This window comes from Choristoneura fumiferana, chromosome 26 (genome assembly GCF_025370935.1).
Source record: "Choristoneura fumiferana chromosome 26, NRCan_CFum_1, whole genome shotgun sequence".
NCBI classification, from domain to species: Eukaryota; Metazoa; Arthropoda; class Insecta; order Lepidoptera; family Tortricidae; genus Choristoneura; species Choristoneura fumiferana.
In genome coordinates, this window is record NC_133497.1 from 3,917,060 (window position 1) to 3,941,180 (window position 24,121).

General features: G+C 40.5%; 3 protein-coding genes across 3 annotated transcripts in view; all 3 read left to right on the top strand.

The window, feature by feature from the left end:
* Window positions 1-4,590, top strand: part of LOC141442625 (uncharacterized) — a 55,999-nt gene extending 51,409 nt beyond the window's left edge. The window contains exon 3 of the mRNA XM_074107649.1: window positions 1,831-4,590. Coding sequence (XP_073963750.1) covers window positions 3,253-3,774 — 522 coding nt within the window. The 5' untranslated portion in view covers window positions 1,831-3,252 and the 3' untranslated portion in view covers window positions 3,775-4,590. The remainder of the gene's footprint in view (window positions 1-1,830) is intronic.
* A 51-nt stretch (window positions 4,591-4,641) lies between these two features.
* LOC141442622 (modular serine protease-like) lies at window positions 4,642-22,913 on the top strand. The gene is made up of 6 exons (XM_074107645.1): window positions 4,642-4,821; window positions 6,283-6,407; window positions 9,247-9,423; window positions 16,776-16,935; window positions 20,447-20,633; window positions 22,716-22,913. Exons 1-6 carry the CDS (start codon window positions 4,728-4,730, stop codon window positions 22,897-22,899), a joined length of 927 nt encoding a protein of 308 aa, XP_073963746.1. The 5' UTR covers window positions 4,642-4,727; the 3' UTR covers window positions 22,900-22,913.
* On the top strand, window positions 12,202-14,485 carry LOC141443038 (uncharacterized). Its single transcript, XM_074108257.1, has 5 exons — window positions 12,202-12,982; window positions 13,750-13,871; window positions 14,028-14,088; window positions 14,123-14,273; window positions 14,430-14,485. Exons 1-5 carry the CDS (start codon window positions 12,713-12,715, stop codon window positions 14,483-14,485), a joined length of 660 nt encoding a protein of 219 aa, XP_073964358.1. The 5' UTR covers window positions 12,202-12,712.
* Window positions 22,914-24,121: the final 1,208 nt, after the last annotated feature.

A 24,121-nucleotide genomic window follows, 5' to 3' on the forward strand; every position in this document is an offset into this window, starting at 1 on the left:
CATGCAGCATAATAATTAAAATTCATAATAAACAATTTTTATACAAACATCGAGGATAATGATCGAAAAGTATAAACACCTGGCAAAAATCCAACAGCAAGGATTATTTGTGAACTAATATTATCCGGGCTGCTATAAAAAAAAACCTAACATCGAACCCAACCTAACCTACCCGAGTTGCTTTTGCTCTGAACCGTCTTGCTCGCTCGCTTCGCTCGCTCGCACATATCAATAGTTATTTGTTATGCAAGGCTGGGGGAAGTAACTGTTTGGCACGAGTGCTAATATTGAAACCCGAGCAAGCGAAAGATTCTAAGATAAGAAGAATCCTGCGCGTAGTCGAGGGTTTCAAAGGCACGAGATGCTAAACAACTTTACAGCCGAGCGGAACACACAATTTTTCCTCACGAGAGCGAGAAAAAATAGTAGTACTTAGATGGAAGTAAATAAATTGAACACTTATAAATCAGTTTCAGGTTATGCTAGCTAGCTTATGCCAGTGGCTTTTTCTAAATCGCAGAATTCTCATCCCATGGAAATATCTCAAAATACATCCAAGTTCTTGTCTTCATAAAAAGAGGGAATTCCGAAGTCCAAGTTCAGCTTTCTAGATCCAGGGTTTGGTTGGATGTTGATAATTAGTGGGTTAGACAGTACTTTTTACATTTCATTATGCAAGTAGCTAAACCTACTTAAAGTTAAAATAATTATTACTAGAATTCGTAATATTGTCAGTGTGAACTTTTTTCCCTCCGTAGGTGCGTTCTGATTTGACCACATATAAGTATATCTACCTACGCTCCGCTTTAGCCTTCGATGTTAGTTTTTTTTATATAGCAGCCAGGATAACTGCCACTAAGAAAGAAGGTTGGATTAAGGTCAAAAAGCCGAATAGATTTGTATAAAAATTGTTTAGCGACCCACCGATGAACTAAAGATTCATTTTAAGAATTCGTTTTTGTGTTTTAAATAACTGTATACTATCTTCTGACATTGTTAATCAACAATTACAAAGCACACTGCACCAGCAATCATACTGCAATACAGACTCATTCGATCGACCAAAGAATGTCTCTACCCACTTACTGACTATCAATACTACCCTCCCTCAAAAATATAAATTGTGGACTTATACATTAGTACGACGTAAATAGACTGGATATGATGATGAACATGGGCATTTTTATTGTATGTATTTTGACCGTATGCATTTTAACCAGTATGAAAAACGTACTTTAAGTATTTTAATTGTTATTTCTTTCAACTGTTATATATTCAGATTGTATATATTTTGAACATATAGATTGTGAACTTAGTCATTTTAACTGTATGTATTTCGACCATTATGAAAAACGTGCTTTATAAATTTTGATTGTTATTGATTTTAACCATTATATTTTTTGATCTTATATATTTTGAACATATATATTGTAAAGTTATAGATTTTGATTTTATACATTATAATACGTACCCGTAGAGTGGGCCAAATTTTGTGCCGCTGAGTATATTAATGTACTTATGCTCCATCGTAGCATCTATATAGACATGACTATAGATAAATATACCTTCCGCCGCCTAACTTTGCCTAAAAGTTCATTGCCACGACTAGTACCACAAAAACTATAAAGTTATAATTCCAATAATTGAATAGGCGCTATACCGATCCGGGAGTAACCTAAAGACGTCGCATAAAAAATGCACCTATCTCAAAAATGCGTCAAAATTGAGTATTAAGTAATGAACTTTTAGGCAGATTTATATGGCGCGTGGTATACCTACTCATCCAATTTTAATAAATAATAATTATTATTAAGTATTATGGATTTGCAGAAACTGTATCCGGACAGCTAGGAATGTCGAACGATACCTCTGACGCTGGGGTAAACAAAACATTTAAGATTGAAGATATTAAGATGGATAATACTTATTCCGATGCTGATTCTGATTCTGAATCTCATAAATATTATCCAGCTGCTATGATTGGAGCAAAGCCGATTTATGTAAAGTTGGATACGGTTTCAAATACGACTGTAGTAGGATTGCAAATCCGGACGTATTTTGGAAAATCCGGATTTTCGGATTTCCTACAACTTAAATCCGGATTCCGGATTAAATCCGGATTTTTCTATACAAATTTATTTAATTTAATACAGGTGTAAATATTTAGTTTTAAAAAAGGTTTAGCACTTCTATAGTTGCTATACTAGTAAAATAAGTTTGTTTTATTACTGGTCTTGGCCTGTGTTTGTTAAAAATGAAAGAATTTCAAAATTTAAGGCTTCTTGATTAAAAATAAGACAATAATCCAATAACAACCAACAAACAAAAATTTCAACAAAAAATAGAACCGACTAGAAAAAAAACCACTAAAATAATTTTCTACCAGTCTGAAGTCGGTGTCTCAGCACGAGGCAACAGGAGTGGACCTAAAACCGTATACCTCACCTTTTTTTTATAAAAAATAGGCTTACGTTTGTTTGGCCTCAATCTCGCTTGATGGAAGGCGAAGATGAGGCCTAAGATGGTACACGTTTGCCTAGAAGGTGTATGTTCACTTAGACCTTAAAGATGTCCAGATTATAGCGTTCCGGAAAAACCGACCTCGGCAGAGAGTTCCACGTCGCCGTCCGCATAATGAAAGAAGAGGCAAACCGCTTTGTGCGTAATTGAGGAATGTCTACAACATAAGGGTGAAACTGCTCGCCGTGCCTAGTCGTTCGGTGACGAAAAGCGGAAGGGGGTATCAGGTTATGTAAAACCTCCGCCCGCACACTCACCGAAATGTAACCGATAAAAAACCGAAAGGCAGGCCACTCGTCTACGGTGTTCGAGGCTCAGAAGGTTTGCCCCCACTGCCTATGATCCTCTTCGCTCGACGCTCCAACGAGTCCAAAGCATGCAGCAGATATCTAGCAGACCCATCCCAGAGATGGGAACAGTATTCTATGCAAGAGCGAACTTGAGCTCTGTAAAGATTTAAGAGCTGCTCCGAGGTGAAGTACCGTCTCACCCTGGAGAGCATACCCAGTTTTTGGCAGCAGTCTTTGCCATGGACTCGATGTAGCGACCGAAATTTAGATTGGATGAGAGCCCTAAGAGCTCAAGACGGTCGTTAATCGGAGCGGGGACATTCCGGAAAGTCGGAGTCAGTTGGAATGGACTCCGTTTCGCCGAAAGAAGACTAGCCTGTGTTTTTGAGGCAACCCCTCGACCTAATTGGCATCACCCCATTGGGAAACAGCCTTCAAGGTCATGTTCACCGCCTCGATCATCGACTCCCTGAAACATCAGACCTTTGATTCAGACTTCGCATCGGACAAGTATCTCACCGAGACTGTGCAGTGTGCTGTCATCTGCATACCCAAAGATACCGGGTGTTACCAGCAGGTCGTTGATGTTCAGCAAAAAAAGGGTCTCGAAGAGCACAGACCCCTGAAGGACACTGGCATTAATACCAAGGAGTACGGACGAGGAGCCACTAACGACATCCCGAATCGATCTGTTCCTCAGGACATCTTCTATCCAGGTGCAAAGCCCAGGAGCAATACCGTATGCCGGAAGCTTGCCAATGAGACTTGCGTGCCAGACCTTGTCGAAAGCCTTAGAGATACCAAGAGACACGGCAAGAGCCTCACCATGTCTCTCAATGGCTTCGCTCCAGAGGTGAGTAGCATACACAAGAAGATCCCCAGTAGACCGGCCTCGACGAAACCCGAATTGATGGTCACTGAGGAGGTCGTTGTTTTCCAGGTATACAAGGAGACGGTTGTTTAAAACACGCTCCATAATCTTACAGAGTATGGAGGTGATTGCGATAGGTCGGTAGTTGGCAGGGTCGGCGCGACACCCTTTCTTAGGGACAGGTTGGACATTGGCAATCTTCCAAGATTCAGAGACGAGTCTTAACAGGGGACAACTCAGGCGCACATGACCGCAAGACAATGGCAGGAATCACTCCTGCGGGCACGTGCTGAGGCACCGACTTCAGACTGGTAGAAAAATATTTTCATAGTTTTATCTAATCGGTTATATTAAAAAAAAACATGCTTTTTAGTGTAAAAGATCTAAGATACAATAGTTTAATGTCAACTGCTCGTCACCTTTTACGAAAAATTGTTTTTTCCGATGCAGAGAATTCATTATTGAGGAGTCCTGGTTGGTGCTTCATCACATCACCCGTTGCATTTCACCATATGAATTACGATGAGCTTAAATTGCTTAGCAACTTGAACTGCGTTAAAGTATTTGAAATTCAACCCATGAAGTATTTGTTATTGAGTAGTCGCTCCATTGGTCAAATTTGGTCTTCTTCATCAGTTACACTTCACCAAATGATGTTTTTCAAGAGCAAATGCACGAGTTATTCCTAAATACGAGTATATCAAAATTACCATTGGCGTTCCTACAATATTTGAAGAGTTCCCTCGATTTCCCTAGGATCCAATCATCAGATTCTGATTTGGTGCTTATGGGACCTAATTGAAAGCATTCCTAGACGAACGAATTAAAATAACGAAACGAACGAAATAAATGACGGAGTTCTGAGGTAACAAACATAAAAAAAAAATTAAATAAAAAAATCCGATTATCCGGATTTTTGAATCGAAAATCCGGATTTAAAATTCACGCTTAAAATGCTAAAAAATCCGGATTTTCGAACTTCGGATTATCCGGATTGCAATCTCTAGACTGTAGTAAATGAACCCACGGCTTTGACATCAGTACAGATGATATGGCACGTTGGCATATACAGCAAGGTGTATACACCCTTCATGCAAATTTGCGGCGGGACCCTGGTGACCACAAAAACTGTAATTTCTGGTAAGTGACAAATGATAAATAATTTATTGAACAGGCGTTACTATGTGAAGGTCCAAATCAATGAAACATCTGGTAGCATGGTGAACGGTTGTGTTGCTCTGAAGATGAGCTCTGGTTGAGTTCAAAACGCGTCAGTATAGTGTGGTGGTGGTGTCAGATGGGTTTGTGCCATTTGTGTGTGTTCTTACAGTGTGAAGGTGGAGAAATTGCATGAACACACATTTCTTGCATAAACGTAGCTATCATAAGATCGCGGGTGAGCAGTTGGTAATTATTTTAGTTCATTTAAATAAGTTTTGTATTTTTTTTTTCAATACAAGCTTTTATATACAGGGTGGAAAAATCTTTGGGCCCTGGAGGCCAACAACCTTAAATCCTTTAGTTAGTTAATTGTGCTGAAAGGAAACATTCCTTTATTATTAAATGAAACGAAACTGCAATCAAATATCTTCTAAACTTTGCTTGTCTCACTCGAGAATCGAACAAACTAAAAATTCAAAAATAAACATTACCCGACTGCCCAAAAGGCAGGGAGGGGGTAGGGTTTATTTATGTTTATCGAGCATATGTATGTATGTAGGTATGTATGTCCATTTCTTTGGTCCTCGCTGCAGCCTAAACGGCTGGACGGATTTTAACATATAAAGTATCTAAAATACAAACTGAGACATGTATGCACAGAAAAACCAGAAAAAGAGACCAGCACTGGGAATCGAACCCAGGTCCTCAGCAACCTGCTGACCTGCTGAGGACCTGGGTTCGATTCCCAGTGCTGGTCTCTTTTTCTGGTTTTTCTGTGCATCCATGTCTCAGTTTGTATTTTCGATATGGTTTCACGGGATACCCGTAAAAGTAACAAATTTGGAGTTGAAATAAAAATACAAAGAGACTCCAAAAAACCAATCATAAAATGAGGTATCATTGGATTTGTCATAACAGTCGGAGTGTCATAGGCATATATAATATTTCAATATGGCGTCTGCGAAAAAAAAAATGGCGGAGGAATGAAAAATTGGAATAGGAGGAGGGACGAAAACAGCAATGCTTAGATATGAAACTTTAACCAATAGTGGATATTAAGAGAAAGGAGCAATAAATATAGCAGATTTGTATGTACGATATTTTAATTTTCGACATTCAAATATGTTGACATTTACAACTTAGATAATATTGGGCTATCGATATTTTTACTCATTCGATATTTTAATCAATCGACATTTCAATCTTGGACATTTTGACCATAGGTTATAACAACTTTCGATATTGTGTTACAATCGATATTTTGAACATCGACATTTTATCCGTATAGGTATTTTAATTTTCGATATTCAAATATTTAACCATGCAATGTAGTTTGACTGACAATGCAAGTAAAGTCGACAAAAAGTACAGTCAGCTAAAAAAGCTTGTATTAAAAATGTTTTTTACCAAAAACTTTTTACCACTGCAATGGTATTTCAGCGGCACATTGTTTCTGGAACAAGGCGGCCGACGCACCATTACCGGCGCGGAAGTTTGCCGTCGGTGCTGGCAAGCGCTACAGACCTTGGAACGACCCCCATGACAGCTCCAGCCAGAAATCAGATGTGAGTTTAGTTTTTACCCGACAGCCCGAAGGAGAGCTATGGCTTTCGAGCGTATGTATAGATATAGATATATTATTATGTACTTAAAAACATAAACTTATTACTAACAAACTTAAGTACCTACATAAAATAGAACCTAAAACTAAAACAAATTACATAAAGAGTACCCCTTAGGCAGGGTCCCGAAGATGCTGGCAGCGTTTCCTCTTTGAATAGCTAGGCTAATTCTTTTCCCGAGGAAACTGCCAGCTCTTCGGTCACCTGTGACGTCTACTAATCTTTTCGAAATTTCTTTAAAAAGTTTTAAGGCGCTAGGACCCCACGGACCAAGGGTCTCGACACCGAATGGGACATAGTCATATTCGGTGCCTAGACCCCTGTATTTGGATATTTTTGTCTTTTCAGCCGCTTATGTTGTATATATGTGGGTATGTATGTCCATGTCTTTGGTCATCGCTGCAGCCATAGGACGTCACTGTTGGACATAGGCCTCCCCCATAGACCTCCAGTAACTTCGGTTGAAAGCGTCCACCGTGAACCCGCGGCTTTAACCATCCATCTCGTAGGTGGACGTCCTACGCTGTGCTTGCCAATCCGCGAACTCCACTCGAGAACTTTTAGGCCCCCTACGGCCATCTGTTCTCCGTGCTATATGGCCTGCCCATTGCCACTTCAACGAGCTAATTCGCCTGGCCATGTCGGTGACCCTTGTTGTTGTCGGTGACTTTTAAATTTATTCAGATTAAAAATAAAAACGCAGACGTAAAGCTTGTCTAAGCTAAAATGATGCGTCTCGATCAACTAAGATCGTTTTCACATTATCCGATCCGATATCGGTATCGGAGGACGATGGACGACACCCGATAGCCGACACCAATTGCTGTTTTCACATATCGATGGGTCCTATGTATAAGGGCCGAAGTGTTTTTTTTTTCAATTTTGGGTTTTGTGCGTTCATCATCTCATCATCTCAGCCTATATACGTCCCACTGCTGGGCACAGGCCTCCTCTCAGATCAAGAGGGCTTGGGCCATAGTTCCCACGCGGGCCCAGTGCGGATTGGGAACTTCGCACGCACCATTGAATCGCTTCGCAGGTTTGTGCAGGTTTCCTCACGATTTTTCCTTCACCGCAAAGCTCATGGTAAATTTCAAATGTAATGGTTTTGTGCGTTATAGGTCTATATATATTTAGATAGTGGATTAAAAAAACATTGTTATTCAATTATTTTTTGAGTTATCATTGAAGTAAAACGGCCAAACTAGATGTAACTAGAGCTATGCTTGGAGTTTCTTTGCGCGATAGAATCCGGAATACGGAAATTCGTCGAAGAACTAAAGTCACTGACATAGCTGGAAAAATATGCAAGTTGAAGTGGCAATGGGCAGGCCACATCGCTCGAAGAACAGATAACCGTTGGGGGAGAAAAGTCCTCGAGTGGCGACCACGAACCGGAAGACGAAGCGTTGGCAGGCCTCCCACCAGGTGGACTGACGACATCGTGAGAGTAGCGGGAAACCGGTGGATGCAAGCGGCAAGTTGTCGTTCATTGTGGCGTTCTAAGGGGGAGGCCTTTGTCCAGCAGTGGACGTCTTCGGGCTGATGATGATGATGATGATGATGATGATGAGATGTAATTTTTGGCTTTGTAATGGGCTAAACGTACGTTTGATACTTTTACGCGGTAAATCCCGGGTGTTTTTTTTTTAATCTGTGGGCATAACTGCCATTTTTAGGAACTTGTACTCCAAGCGGAACGCGGCTACTTCAATGCTACATCATAATGTGATTGTATTCCTTTTTTTTATTTCCCCAAGTAGGTATCATGGGTAACGTATTTTTACCAAAGATTTTAAGGTTGTACGCGTATATGACCCAAAGTACCACATAGATCTTTTTACTGTCTTTTTGTACACAAGTTTATTTCCCGGAAATTCACGTATATGGGCGTATGTACAATAACTTTTAATGAAGAAATACTTTATTAAAATTTATTCTTTGTGATTGAAGGACAGAGTACTATTAGCTAGTGTGGCAAATTTTAGAAGTCTCGGATACACCATCTCTGAGTTACGACAGTTTTTGACTTTGAAAGCCTGTAAAGTAACGATTTTACACTTAAGCCCTTATACGTAGGACCCATCGAATATTTCCGACAAAATCATTCCGATACGGCCGGCTCAAAATGGCCGCCACGCAGTGTAGGGCGCGGTGGGGCGATCGTCCAGGGCGCCGACTTAAAGGGGCGCCTGAAGCCTGCTATACCTTCTAGAAAGTTCCCAAAAGTTGGGGGCGCCGTGGAAATCTCGCCCAGGACGCTGGAAGTGGTAAACCGGCACTGCCGCCACGCCTACAGGGTGGCTCATTTAGATCAGTCAGTATGGGAAAGTATGAAACCATAAGACATACGAAGATCTGTTCCTAGGAATCATGTTATCGATTTTAATAACAAGAAAAACTACATTAAAAAAAACTGTACTCAGCTCGGGAATCGAACCCGGACGTTTTGAAAAATCATTTTATTCATTCTAGATACCTAGCGCATTTCATAGTAACATTTATTGCTTATGACCTACACCTACACTACCGATATCCAAATAGAAATAATGTAAGTACGTTTTATTTTTCAAAACGACCGGGTTTGATTCCCGAACTGAGTACAAGTGTTTTTTTAATGTATGAACGCTGTCTTTCTTGTTACTAAAATCGATGACATGGTTCCTATCCTAAGAAAAGATCTTCGTATGTCTTATAGTATCAGACTTTCCCATACTGACCGATCTATAAATGAGCCACGCTGTATAGGCCAAGATGATGACGAATTATTTTCATGTTATAGGTAGCAGCTATCGCCATACCAATCCGCTACCGGGACTCTGATACCAACTACCAGGAGGACATCGCTGTGGTGTTGCTGACCCAAGAGTTAATGGTCACCCACGCCGTAAGGCCAGCATGCGTCAACTTTGATGAAAAATTTGACAACGAACAGCTGACAGAGGGAAATACGGGAACGGTATGTCCGTCGCCATATGAGAGAGAGTTTGAACGTGAGAGTAAGAGAGAGAAAGATTTATTTACACCAGGGCTTGTTAACGTTACCAAATTCACACTATAAGTAACGTTAAATAACGGTAAAAATCATAAAAATACCTAGTACCGGTATTAAAATTTAACGTTAATTGATAACTTAACATTATTTAACGTTACTTAATTACCGTTATTTTTACCGGTAAATTTACTTTACATTGTAGGGCTTGTTAACGTTACCTAATTCACATTAAATGAAATGAAATATTTTATTTGTTAATAGTGGGTTTCAATCAAGGTCTTAGAGTTATACAGTCATAAGATCGCCACATTATGCCAACAGACTGGCGTACAATTATTATAACGATACCGAAGTAACACTATCGGTAATTTTTGCTATGCTACCGAGTGTTGCCAATTTAGCGCGTGCATACTCGCTCGATAAATGAGGATAATCTAAATTTAACGTTACCCAAGCTTACCGGTAAATAGTAATATAAATACCGTTAAAATGATTTAACGATACTTTTGAATTAACGTTAATTTAATGAATAGCTGATAACGTTACCTTTTTTTACCGGTAAAAGTTGTATAAGTAACGGTAAATCGTTTAACGTTAATTATCATTTAACGTTAAATCGGTTTGACAGTTGGTAACGTTACCACTTTTTAACGGTATTTAAAGCCCTGATTTACACACTAGCTGTTGCCCGCGACTCCGTCCGCGTAGAATTCGTTTATCGCATCCCGCGGGAACTAGGCAGTTTTCTGAATTTCATATAAATTTAGCGGTTTAGACGAGATAAGGTAACCAACAAATTAACAGACTTACAAGCTTTCGCATTTATAATATTAATGGGTTACAGTAAACGGCCGTAGGGTTAGAATACCAGGGGAGCTATTACTAAATTCTAAAATCGAAGTTCGTATCGTACCGTCTCGCTCACTCTCGTATTACATAATATTAGCTTCAGCGGGACGGCGAGATACGAGATACTTCGTAGTATGGGACCTGCAGGGCTACTTCTGACGATTATATTATTTAATACGAGAGTGAAAGGGAGTGGTGGCCTAATGGAAGCCGTGGTGGCCTAATGGAAGCCGTGGTGGCCTAATGGAAGCCGTGGTGGCCTAATGGAAGCCGTGGTGGCCTAATGGAAGCCGTGGTGGCCTAATGGAAGCCGTGGTGGCCTAATGGAAGCCGTGGTGGCCTAATGGAAGCCGTGGTGGCCTAATGGAAGCCGTGGTGCCTAATGGAAGCCATGGTGGCCTAATGGAAGCCGTGGTGGCCTAATGGAAGCCGTGGTGGCCTAATGGAAGCCGTGGTGGCCTAATGGAAGCCGTGGTGGCCTAATGGAAGCCGTGGTGGCCTAATGGAAGCCGTGGTGGCCTAATGGAAGCCGTGGTGGCCTAATGGAAGCCGTGGTGGCCTAATGGAAGCCGTGGTGGCCTAATGGAAGCCGTGGTGGCCTAATGGAAGCCGTGGTGGCCTAATGGAAGCCGTGGTGGCCTAATGGAAGCCGTGGTGGCCTAATGGAAGCCGTGGTGGCCTATGTTAATGTATGTTAAGCCTTATAGCATTGCGGTTAAATATGGCAACACATGAGTATGTCATGGTCTTAATTTTGATGGATTTAGGCTATGGCAATACTGTCATAATTGTCAAATGACTCTTTTCCTGTTCATTTCCTCCGTCCGTGATGTGAGCATGTTAAACCGACTTGTCCTTTGTCTAATAAGTGTTTTGTGGAACTTCATCGTCTCATATCAAGTGTAATCGAATCAGTATTGTCCAGCTTCAATATCTGCCTAATATATAAAGCGATGTCGTGATATCCTGGCTGTATTATTTCTCGCCTGCTGACGCTCCCCGCTCATCTGCTCAACGCATGCCACTCTGCTACAGGTTACGGGCTCAGACATAGTAATCGCAAGTCCCTGAAGAACATCTAAAGAAGCGGCTCAGGAAATAATTAGCGGGTGAGTGCTCAGTTTGGTTTTGGTGACACGATGCCGGATAACCTACAAGACGGGCATGTGCCAAGCATGCCGCCTATGCTTAATGGTGGCACTAACACGATTGAGAAGCTTACTGGCGTTCAGAATTATAACGCATGGAAATTTGGTATGCGGATGATATTGACATTGGAAGGCTTGTGGAGTTGTGTTGAGGGAGAGGATGCGGACGCCGTACGAGGTCAAAGGGCGCTCGCGCGCATATGCCTTTCGGTGCACACTTCTCTATATCAATATGTGCGCAATGCGTTAACGCCTAAAGATGCCTGGAGGTGTCTCTCGGCTATATTTGAGGATAAAGGGCTATACAGAAGAGTGCTTTTAATGCGGCAACTTCACCGAATTGAATTTTCGAAATTTTCTGGCATGGGTGATTATATCAACCAAGTTATGCTCCTTGTCCAGCAACTGGCAGATATAGGAAAGACCATAGAAGACACTGAGATTGCGGAAATTTGCTAAGTGGATTGCCGCAGGAGTATGATGTGCTGGTGTCCAATATTGAAACTGCATGCATCAATACAACATTATCAAGTGAGGTGGTGCGCTCTCGCTTATTACAAGAAGAACATCGTAAGCTCCACAATGATTGTGTTGATGCTACGAATATGGCATATCTTACTGGAAGGAAGCCTGTGATTTGTAATTTTGCAAAAAACCGGGACACAAGAAAATAAATTGTTTTGCCATGAAGAAAAGGAAGCAGACGGAGCGACGAGATGCTGTTTTTGTTGTTCGGAGCCTTCGGCCGAGGTTTTTTCTGTGCAACAGAAGGAATGGATTGTCGACTCTGGATGTACTTCTCATATGTGCAATAACAAAGACTTTTTCATAGACTTTAAATGTTGTCTAGGTGATGTGTCAATAGCAAATGGTGACAGACTATCTTGTCTAGGTATAGGTAACATCAATATTGTGTTTAATAACAAATGCCATTTATTGTCTGATGTCATGTATGTACCTAATCTCTCAACCAACTTATTGTCGGTTAGCAAGCTCACTAGTGAAGGGTTCACAGTTTTGTTTAGTAAAAATTGTTGCAATATAAGCTTTGAAAGTAAAATAATTGGTTCTGCTAGAAAAGTCAATAATGTGTATAAGTTAAATGGTGGTGTTGTGTGTGATAAGGTCTTGCAGGTCCATTTGGAGCATTCTTCAGCCACTCTGCAGGATGGAGTGCAGAGGGATCAGAGTGCAATGGTTACTGTGGTGCCAGCAGGTGTTTGGCACAAGAGACTTGGGCATTGAGTTATGGAGGTATGTGTGCTCTGCGGGATTGGGGTCTTTTGGTGCAGATGGATGATCTGGAGAAGGGACCGGCGTGTGTGCGCTGCCTGGAGGGGAAGCAAACCGCGGCTGCTTTTCCCGAACGGCAGGCAAAGCGTGCTGCACGACCGCTGGAGCTCATACACTCTGATGTTTGTGGGCCTATGTCTACTAGCAGTATGGGAGGAGCAAGATACCTTGTAACATTCACCGATGACTTTTCGAGGAAAACATTTGGTTACCTGCTGAAATTTAAATCTGAGGTAATGTCTTGTTTTGTTAACTTTAAAGCTTTAGTAGAAAAACAAACTGGTTTGCCTATAAAGTGTCTAAGATCTGATGGCGGTGGTGAATATTGTAATAAGAAATTTAGTACTTATTTAAAAAGTCAAGGTATTATTCACCAAACGACAGTACCCTACTGTCCACAACAAAATGGCCTCTCAGAACGTTTAAATAGAATTTTATTAGATAAAGCACGATGTATCCTGTTAGAATCAGGTCTTGCCAAGGAATTCTGGGGGGAAGCGGTAATGACGGCTATTTACCTTAAAAACAGATCCCCCACAAGAGCTTTGACAGGGTCTATTCCAGAGCAGGTATGGACTGGATCACCTGTAGATCTCAGTAATCTTCGTGTGTTTGGATGTGTTGCATACACACTTATTCCAAAACAGAGGCGTATTTGTAAGTTGGATGCCAGATCTAAAATGTGTATTTTGTAGGATACAGTGACACTTCCAAGGGATATAGGCTTCTAGACCCTTCTGAACCTAGAAAAATTATTTATTCACGGAATGTAGTATTTTTAGAGGAAACCTTTTAAAGGATATGAATGGACAGTTTAGTAAAAATATTTTATACAATTTTAATGATTATACTTATACACCTTATACACCAAATTTTATTTTTACAAATGATTTTAAAGATAACTGTGATACTACTAATAGGAATTATTTAAATAGTAGTGAGGCTCCTAGGATAAGTGAGCATATAGAGTCAAATTGTAATGATTTGTCTGTGGTTTCAGCATCGTCAGATCCTGAGTACTGCACAGGTGATGAAGAGGATGTTAGCACGAGTTCCCGGCATGATGCTCGAGAGTGTAGCAGTGCCTCGGATGCGGACGTGGCGTCTCGTGAAGGGGAAGAGGTGTGTCTCGTCCAGGGCAAGATGTTCCTGGGACCGACATGTCACATCCGGTGTTGTCTCGTCCAGGGCAAGACGTTCCTGTGACTGACATGTCATATCCGGCGGAGACTCATCCAGGGCAAGATGTTCCTGTGATGATCCCTGTGACTCGTCCAGATGTTTCTGGTACTGTCACTCCACGACCCGTCCGCAGTACTCGCTGCAAGGCCCCTTCAAGGTATGACAGTTATGATATGTCTTTGTTGGCTCAGTGTGAGACTGAACCACTTACATATGATGAAGCTATGTCATCTTCATGTAGTGAGGAATGGCATAGTGCTATGCAAAAAGAGTATGACGCGCTCATTAAAAATGGAGTGTGGTCTTTGGTAGATCGCCCTAAGGACGCTAATATCGTCAAGTGTAAGTGGGTTTTCAAGGTAAAACAAGATACGTCAGGTAAAGATAAATTTAAGGCGCGATTAGTTGCTCGTGGCTTCTCACAAAAGAGAGGAATTGATTACAATGAGACTTTTCTCCGTAGTTCGCCACAGCACTATGCGTATTTTGTTTCCCTAGCCAATGACTTGAATATGGATATTGATCATGTGGATGTTGCAACAGCATTTTTCTAACAGTAAATTAAATGAAATTATTTATATGGAGCAGCCTGTAGGTTTTGTAAATGATGTCAGTAAGATATGTTTGTTGCACAAAAGCATTTACGGTCTTAAACAAGCCAGTAGGATGTGGAATGAGACAGTACATCAATTATTGACAAATAATGGCTATATGCAAAACAAATGTGAACCCTGTGTGTATGTCAAGAAGAATAATAATTTATTGACAATAATTGCTCTATATGTTGATGACCATTTAATATTTAGTAATGACATGAAAACTAAAAATGAATTAATTAAGCTTTTAAAATGTAATTTTGAAATTAAAAATCTAGGAGCCTTAAGAAATTGTTTAGGAATTAATGTGACTCGTGATAGAGCTAAAGGCGTTTTGAAGTTGGACCAGGTAGAGTACACAAAGAGATTGTTAAGGCGTTTTGGCATGGAGAACTGTAAAAGTGTCTCTACGCCCATGGTAATTAATTCTAAATTGCATAAACCAGAGTTGGATTGTTTGGATGATAAGATTTACAAGTATAGAGAATTATTAGGTTGTTTAATGTACCTGTCCATCTGTACTCGGCCCGACATTGCATATGCATGTAGTCAGTTAAGCCAATTTAATCATGACTTTGATAATACGCATTGGTTAGCAGCTAAACGCATTTTGCGGTACTTAGCGGGAACGTTGAATTATGGTCTATGTTTTTATAGAACGCGTGATTTTAACATAACCGCTTATGCAGATGCAGATTGGGCAAATGACAGTGTAGACCGTAAGTCATACACTGGCTACATAGTGAAGCTAGGTAGGAACAACATCAGCTGGGAGTCACGTAAACAGCGCTGTGTGGCTCTCTCTAGCACTGAGGCTGAGTATATAGCTATCAGTGACATATGTAAAGAGTTGTGTTTTATTAAGAATTTTATCTCTGAATTTCTAGCTAATAATATTGATATATTATTATATATGATAACCAGAGTGCACACAAGCTCTTAGAAATAAAAGAATATTGTCACAAGAAAACCAAGCACATTGACCTTAGGTACCACTATGTAAAAGATTTAATTCAGAAAGGTTTTGTTAAAATTAAATACATGCCAACTAACAATATGGTTGCTGATATATTGACCAAACCTTTAAGTTCCATGAGGCACCATAAATTTTTGGATGGCATGAATATTATATGTATTGTTGTGACTTGATTTTATGTCAAAATTAGTTAAGTGTTTAGGCATGTCATGTTGTATGTGTCTTCTGTTATTACTTTGTCTAACTAATTGGTTGACTCTATCAATGTTATAAGAGCTTAAGGGGTAGTGTTAATGAATGTTAAGCCTTATAGCATTGCGGTTAAATATGGCAACACATGAGTATGTCATGGTCTTAATTTTGATGGATTTAGGCTATGGCAATACTGTCATAATTGTCAAATGACTCTTTCCTGTTCATTTCCTCCGTCGTGATGTGAGCATGTTAAACCGACTTGTCCTTTGTCTAATAAGTGTTTTGTGGAACTTCATCGTCTCATATCAAGTGTAATCGAATCAGTATTGTCCAGCTTCAATATCTGCCTAATATATAAAGCGATGTCGTGATATCCTGGCTGTATTTTTCTCGCCTGCTGACGCTCCCGCTCATCTGCTCAACGCATGCCACTCTGCTACAGCCTAATGGAAGCCGTGGTGGCCTAATGGAAGCCGTGGTGGCTAATGGAAGCCGTGGTGGCCTAATATAGAAGCCGTGGTGGCCTAATGGAAGCCGTGGTGGCCTAATGGAAGCCGTGGTGGCTAATGGAAGCCGTGGTGGCCTAATGGAAGCCGTGGTGGCCTAATGGAAGCCGTGTGGCCTAATGGAAGCCGTGGTGGCCTAATGGAAGCCGTGGTGGCCTAATGGAAGCCGTGGTGGCCTAATTGTTTGACCTATCGCCTCTCAAGCAGAGGTCGTGGGTTCGAACCCGGCTCGCACCTCTGAGTTTTTCGAAATTCATGTGCGGAATTACATTTGAATTTTACACGAGCTTTGCGGTGAAGGAAAACATCGTGAGGAAACCTGCACAAAGCGAAGCGATTAATGGTGCGTGCGAAGTTCCCAATCCGCACTGGGCCCGCGTGGGAACTATGGCCCAAGCCGCTTGTTCTGAAAGAGGCCTGTGCCCAGCAGTGGACGTATATGGCTGGGATGATGATGATGAAAGGGACGGTACGATACGAACTTCGATTATCGAATTTCGGAGTAGGCCCTCTGTTTCTTTAAAAAAATAAAAATTTCCACGTGGCAGTGACAACAGGTCAATTTTTTCAGATTTTAGGGTGGGGGTTGACAGCGGAGGACGGGGAGCCGTCGCCAGTACTCAACTACCTGGAGATTCCCTCCGTCAGCATCGAGAAGTGCCTGAGAGGCGCAGACGCGAGCTTCCTCCGCTACATCACCAGCGACAAGATCTGCGCTGGCGTCACTACGGGTAACGTTAGAGATGCAACCACAGATATAGATTACACTAGATTATGCAAATGCATCTACTTCGCGTGTCCGAACCCCGACTAAACGTCGGGGTTGGCCCCATACAAAGACTGACCGCTAACTGACTAATCATGACTTGAGTGACTGACTCGAGCCCCACGGCGCGGCAGCCGCGCAATGAGGGCTATCGTATGAATTCGCCATAGAGCGCTAGTGTAGCGTGAGGTCTCCGAAATGTCAAATCTCATAGTTTTTGGGTGAGCACGCGGGCTTAGATGAATGATTGGTCTCGCGCGCTCGCTCGACTAGATACCGCGGCGTACTTGTCAAATGCGGCAACAAATAGTACCCGAAATCGCGTACCTGAGCCCGAGGCGACTCAGTCGCGTTGCAAACTGTGCGTAATGTGCATGTCCCGAATTTTGTTAAATTTGGTCATAACCGAAGTAAAATGCAGTTTTCGCAGTGAAACTGTTTTAAAATAATACTACAAGAAATAAGAGGACACTGGGATCACATACCATCAGTAAATATCGTATAATTTCGAAATTACAAAATAAAATAACATGAACCCTAAACGCCATTCTGTGTTGCCGCGTACACAAGAATCAAATTCCCCGTGGTTGAGATTTTAATAAATTGAATTTATTGTTATCATTATTAATGATGATAAATCTAAATAACTTATTTTATTTAAGTATCTAACGTAATTATTATATATACATAACCTAGTTCTATATTATTTAATGTTATCTTTGAGATATTATACACTGAAGGTGTATAAATTGTTACCCGACACTATTAATTAAGGGGTGAATGTGTGTTAAAATTAAAAATGTTTTTCGTCTTCCCAGTCAAAGCCCGATCAGCTGATTACTTAGTTATTACGGGAAACGAAAAAATTTTTTTTTCGTATTTCTACCCATTTTCCTGAAATGTTAACTTTTACCCGACTGCCCGAAGGAGGGTTATGTTTTCAATCGTATGTATGTAAGTATGTATGTATGCATGTACCTATGTATGTATATTTTGTAAACAATTATTTATTTTAGTCTTAATTAACCGGTACATTATATTAGGTTTAACTATAGGTGCAACGTGTTAACTGTTAAGTACGCAAAACTTCTTAGTTGGTGACTCAGTCCATGAATTTTCAGTAATAATTTGTAAATATTGAATGTCCTTAAATATATATATTTTTAATTAAAAGTGAGGCCTGATCATTGATATACCTACATCATACCTACCATTTTTTTAAAGAAGAAACCTACGCCTAACTATACACAACATATTAATACATTCACTCTTAATTCTTCTTAATTCTAAGTATTTCCCAAGATACATTTTGTAACCAGTAACTTAATAGACCACAGAATAATTTATTTTCCCAATAATTCGGGTACAGTGGAGCAGCTGGCAACACAATTCGTCACGCACACTAGTATCCTTGCAATTGTCTTACACCGTTCTTACGCACACTACAATATTGAGTTGCCGCATTCACGAACGTTTTTGTTTTTAGTTACGCGGTATCTAGTCGAGCGAGCGCGCGAGACCAATCATTCATCTAAGTACGCGGATTATTTATAATTAGAATAATTTTGTGAATATTTTGCATATCTGAAATTAATTATTGCAAATATGCGTTCTGGGGCAATGAATGTCGTGTTTTGAGACAGTTTTGTCTTTCGGAAACTTTTGTCCTCCCTTTTTCCGAACAAAACGGGGCTGTGTGCAACACTGTGGCATGCTCGTTATTTTTATGTACGGTTTTAAGGTGTATTAAATATGATTTTAATCTAAATCTTTGTTTTCACGCCCGTAATAACAGACTTTGAAAGGCATACTTAAAAAACCTCACGCACAGTGCGCCATCTAGTGAGACAAAAACGATAGCCTCATTGATCGATTTTGCGTGGACATCGGGGAATTCACATTGCTAATTCGCTCTTGAGACGTAACAGTAAGTATATAAAAGTGACACGGTTGGATTTCATACAATTGAGGGTTTTTTTTTTTTTTTTTTTTTATACGCTGGAAGGCAAACGAGCAAGTGGTCTCCTGATGGTAAGAGGTCACCACCGCCCATAAACATCTGCAACACCAGTTTGCGTTAGCTAGTTGTAATCTTTATCTGTGGATGCAATGGATATCTTCCAGTATGCGGTATCCGGTCTATGCGCCCCACTTTACTAGGGTTATTATCATTCGTCTAAAAAGCAGCCCCGGTCTAAGTAGCAAATTACCAATTAGTCTAAGTATTAAGTGGTCCAGAAAGCAACTGGTTCTAGCCTGTTTGTGTCTGAAACTTGAAAAAACCGGCCAAGAGCGTATCGGGCACGCCCAGATAAGGTTCCGTAGACTTACGAAAAAATGAAGTACTTAAAAATTTCTAAGGATTTCGTATTGTGTATTTGTGTACGGAAGTTTAGCTATATTTTATACCTTAGGCTGCCACTTCCTTGTAAATTTGATATATATATACTTACTACCATCGTGAATTTTTTCAAATTTTTCCACCACAGTTTAGATTTTAGAGGGGGGTACGCTCAATTTTAATGAAAGAAGTCGAGAAAAAAACCACCCCCGCATGGGGTAAAAATATTTTTTATTTATTTTACCACTGTCGGCGTGACTGATATGTAAATTCATGCCAAATTACAGCTTTCTATGACTAACGGACTCTGAGCTTGGCCGCGGACAGACAGATGGACAGACATGGCGAAACTATAAGGGTTTTAGTTGACTACGGAACCCTAAAAATTCAAGTTAGGCTAGGTAAGATTTCGTCAAAGCGCGAGGCGCCTCAGCCACGCGGAATAGGAGCTCCGCATTTGCTTCTATGTAGTCTAAAATATTTTGACAAGCAAGCAAGTGCTACTTATAACAGTTACTATACAGTTGCTTCTTAGATCACTTGCTATTTAGACCAGCTGCTTTTTAGACGAAATGATACTAACCCGTTTCATATTACCAAGTATTATTTAGTCAATGGGGCACGCAGTTCTAACCTAATCTAACCTACTTTTCTGGTAGCAGTTGGTTTCTCTGGTTGGTTCGTGTGCAGTGTCATTTTGAACAATAATTTTTTGGAATATAATATTAGCCAAAAGAAAACGTTTGCTTGATAAACGTTTGTCAATAAAACTTGTCAATGTAAAATTATGCCAAATTATAATTTGACCAAATGAATAAAATGCGAAATGTTAATATGCTAAAGATTCGATTGGGAAATGAAACTACTGCGATATTTTTTTTGTGAAGTGAAATTTGGCGAAAAATATTTTGCCGAAACTGCAGTAGGTACCTGTATCATAAATGTTAGATGCTTGATTCGGAACGTAAAAAGGTGACGTCAGAGAGAGGGAGCGAGTACTGTGTGTGTGGGTCTGTGATCGAGCAGAAAAACCGTAATTGTACAAAACTGAAATGAATAAAGAGTTTTCATAAAAACCAACATATAAATGTTTAATTGATACAGTACCTACACCATTTATGGTGCTATTTTGCAGGTAAAGCCATGTCGTTGTGTCTTGGCGACAGTGGAGGCGGGCTGGTGTTTGCGGACCAATCAGGGGACGCGGCCGTCCCGTACCTGCGCGGCGTGGCGTCCACCGCGCCGCGCAACGAGCACCGCTGCAACGCGCATGCCCTTTCTGCGCTGACGCATGTTCGCGCGCACCGAGACTTCTTGAAACGGTGAGGGAACGTCACATGGGCGCACTAAGGGAGGCAGAGAGGGCAGCTGCCTAAAAAGCTAAATAAAAGATGGCAACAATGTCTAAAGCCAAGTTTAGAGGCGCTCGATTGACCACTAGAAACTCGTTGGCTTTACGGCCTCGCAATGTAATATGTAATGCAACTTGCACGATTTTTCTTGCAAGTCTAAACTCGGCTTAAGGGAATAGTTTATTGAATCTGGTGTTACGTGTTACTTTGCGGAGAGGTCCATATCAATGACCTAAAAGATATCAATGGACTAAAAGAAAGTCGGGGGTGAGCAAAGAAGTTATTTTAGTTCAATGTCTAAGGGGTCATTATTAAATTACATCACACATTTTGGGGGGGGGGGGTCATAATTTACAAAGATACTTACAAAGCCTTTGTGAGTCAAGAAAATTATTATTTTACTTAGCATGCTCGAAAAGTTGGTATTTATGCTGGATCTAGGCGACATAAAATTACTTTTTATGCTCTAGTGGATAAAGTAAAATCTTCGTCTAAGACCAAGGTACCTACTTAATCAGGTGACAGCAGCCACAAAAAAAAAGTATCTATATATTTTTTAATAATTTTTATTTTATGTAAAACTAAAAATCAATCAAAAAAAACTAAAACTAAAAAAATATAATTATATAGCAATGTGCGGAATTACATTTGAAATTTACCACGAGCTTTGCGTTGAAGGAAAACATCGTGAGGAAACCTGCACAACCTGATTCAATTCAATGGTGCGTGTGAAGTTCCCAATCCGCACTGGGCCCGCGTGGGAACTATGGCCCAAGCCCTCTTGTTCTGAGAGAAGGCCTGTGCCCAGCAGTGGGACGTATATAGGCTGGGATGATGATGATGATGATATAGCAATGTATGAAAAATAAAAGGTACCGTACATACGGTACATACCTAGTGAACAATCGTTTGCACTGTTGCTATTTAAATATAGGTAGAGTCATTCACGATGACGCGTGCCGTGGTTCTTATTACAATGTCTAATTTTGACGAAATCACGCGTCTTCGTGGATGGCACTAGGTATAATTTTCTCCCAATCTAAGTGAAAAGCAGTGTAAAACTCGAGCATTAAACCCATTTTCCCCTCGCGTGTCTATCCACCCTCGCCGTACCGACGCGGGTGGCTATATGAACGTCTCGTTTAAATGGCTTGTTTTATGCTCTTTTTGTACTGCTATTTAACTAAAATTGCCGATAGGTACTGCTGCCGCTGTCTCCATAAGGCCCTTGGGCACACGGCGGCCACGCCGTACTAAATACGCGTTCTTGAATCTACATAGGCACGACGACGTCTGTACACGCGTCAATGTGTGCGCAAGATACACAGGGCTGACTATCGCAAAACCCTAATAAGTGCTACCAATGACATTACATCTTACCTATTTATTTAAACCTACTTAAAATGTGTCTGTCTGTGTACTTAAGCATTATTATTTTCAATTACAATAGATATACGACTACAAACTTAAACGAATTATTCGGTAGATAGTTATTTCATGTATTAATCGTGATAATTTCAGAAATCATTATTTATTTAGAAAAAGGAAATAGGTAGGGTACCGTTACCATTTCGCAAAATAATTGCTCCCGAACTTAGTGCCGCGCGGCCGACATACATCGCGTCGCGCACCCGACTGCTTTCCTGCGGTTTTCCTGCAATCTGCGCTTGAGGGGTGGGGTAACTCGAACCGGTGCGGGGCGGAGCGTGGCCATTCTGTACGTAAGTACTATTAAACTCCAATTCAATAGAATCTGACAATCCTGTAGACACTTCCAGCCTACTAATATAAACACCGGGCTGCCTAAGGCTTTGTGATGTAACTATTATTCTTTTTTGATTCCTTTTAGATGATAATTGCAACAACAGGGACATATATAATCAAGTGTGCCCACGATACGGTGTCTTAAATATGTAGAAAATTGACATATTCTATTGAATTGTACTTTACATATTCTGTGCCTTGGGTTTAATTTAGGGGTTGCAATCAAGGTAACCTGCGTGTTACGACACTGTTTACGAACAAGTGTGATGAACCCCTTTTTGTCCACAGACACATACCGGACCTAGAAGAGGAGTGCAAGAAGCATTTTCCTACTGTCCAAGATCGATACGGAAAATACGAAAAGCAACCTGAGAAACCGGCGAGCGGCCAGCCGGGTCAATTTATTTGTAATTGTAACTGTTTCTGTAATAATACGGCACCGACGCAAGATAATATAATATCCTACAATTAAAAACGTCTAAAGTATCTATCCTATTCATTTTTAATACCTATAAGCTTTTCAGGGTTCCGTTTTTGCCATTTTGGCTACGGAATATATGTTTCGCCATGTCTGTCTGTCTGTATGTACGTCCGCGGCTTTGCTCAAGAACTATCAATGATAGTTAAAGCTGTAATTTTGCACGAACACTACGTAAACTGTGCCGACAAAATGGTACAGTAAAAAAAAAAAAAAAAAGTTTTTAGAGTAAGTACCTCCCTTAGACGTGGTGGCCGTGATCTAACCTTGTATAGTGTGGGGTCATCGTTGGATTGGTCTTTTCAAATCATTAGGGGTTTGCTAAGACGATTTTTCGATTCATTGATTTATTTGCGAAATATTCAACTTGAATGTGCACATTTTCATTAAAATCGAGCGTCCGTGTCCCCCCCCCCCTCTAAAATCGAAACCGGTGGGTGGAAAAATTTGAAAAAATTCAGGATGGTAGTAAGTTTATCAAACTTGGAAGGAAAACTATAACGGTTAAGTTTTCTTGAGAATGATTAGTAATTTAAGCAGCGTTATTGGAATATTCCGTACAAAAAAGAAAAATTAAGACCTACATGAGATTAGGAGAAAAAAAAAAGTTCAATGAATGAATGATGATACTATTCTCCAACTAAACTGAATGGATCGAAAATGGTAGCAGCAAAGAGGTAGCAGTAATTCAAATAGAGATAATACTTTTGAATAGAGCGATGAAAGCGAAATAGAAAACGAAGAAGAAATAGAAAACAAAGAGGATGAAAGTGCTTCGTCTGGTGACTAAACATTTGAGTCAAGTACCAGTTTAGAATGTAATTATTCGTCGCCGCTCTCATTTTCTGTAAAAGCATTTCAAGATTATTATTATTATTATTATTTATTTCTTATCTATTTACATGCAACATGACGGTTGACACCTTATGTGAAGATGCAGAGCCGTCTACCTATATGCAGGTGTGCGTTGCACACGGGCTCAGCGGTGTTAGGGGCGCCGGCCGCGGCACTTTGTATTATTCCATTTTGACCGCGCGCTTCTAAAGACGCCACTGTGAAGATGAAGAAAGATGTGCCTTATGGAGTGACTTAACGAGGAAATTTATGATAGGATCGCAGAGTTCAAGTCTCCGAAATACAATTACAATTAAACAAAAGACACTTACAATAAGGGCTTATTCAGTTGTTATTTGAGACAAAACCGAAGTATGAATTA

Excerpts from the sequence above, each read along its gene's own strand:
- LOC141442622 (XM_074107645.1), top strand. The coding sequence starts at position 4,728 with ATGATATGGCACGTTGGCATATACAGCAAGGTGTATACACCCTTCATG. Across the intron at positions 4,822-6,282 it reads CACAAAAACTGTAATTTCTG|CGGCACATTGTTTCTGGAAC; the intron begins GTAAGTGACAAA and ends ATGGTATTTCAG. Across the intron at positions 6,408-9,246 it reads GCTCCAGCCAGAAATCAGAT|GTAGCAGCTATCGCCATACC; the intron begins GTGAGTTTAGTT and ends TTCATGTTATAG.
- LOC141443038 (XM_074108257.1), top strand. The coding sequence starts at position 12,713 with ATGTGTGCTCTGCGGGATTGGGGTCTTTTGGTGCAGATGGATGATCTG. Across the intron at positions 13,872-14,027 it reads CGTCTCGTGAAGGGGAAGAG|ATGTTTCTGGTACTGTCACT; the intron begins GTGTGTCTCGTC and ends TGACTCGTCCAG. Across the intron at positions 14,089-14,122 it reads CGCTGCAAGGCCCCTTCAAG|TGTGAGACTGAACCACTTAC; the intron begins GTATGACAGTTA and ends TTGTTGGCTCAG.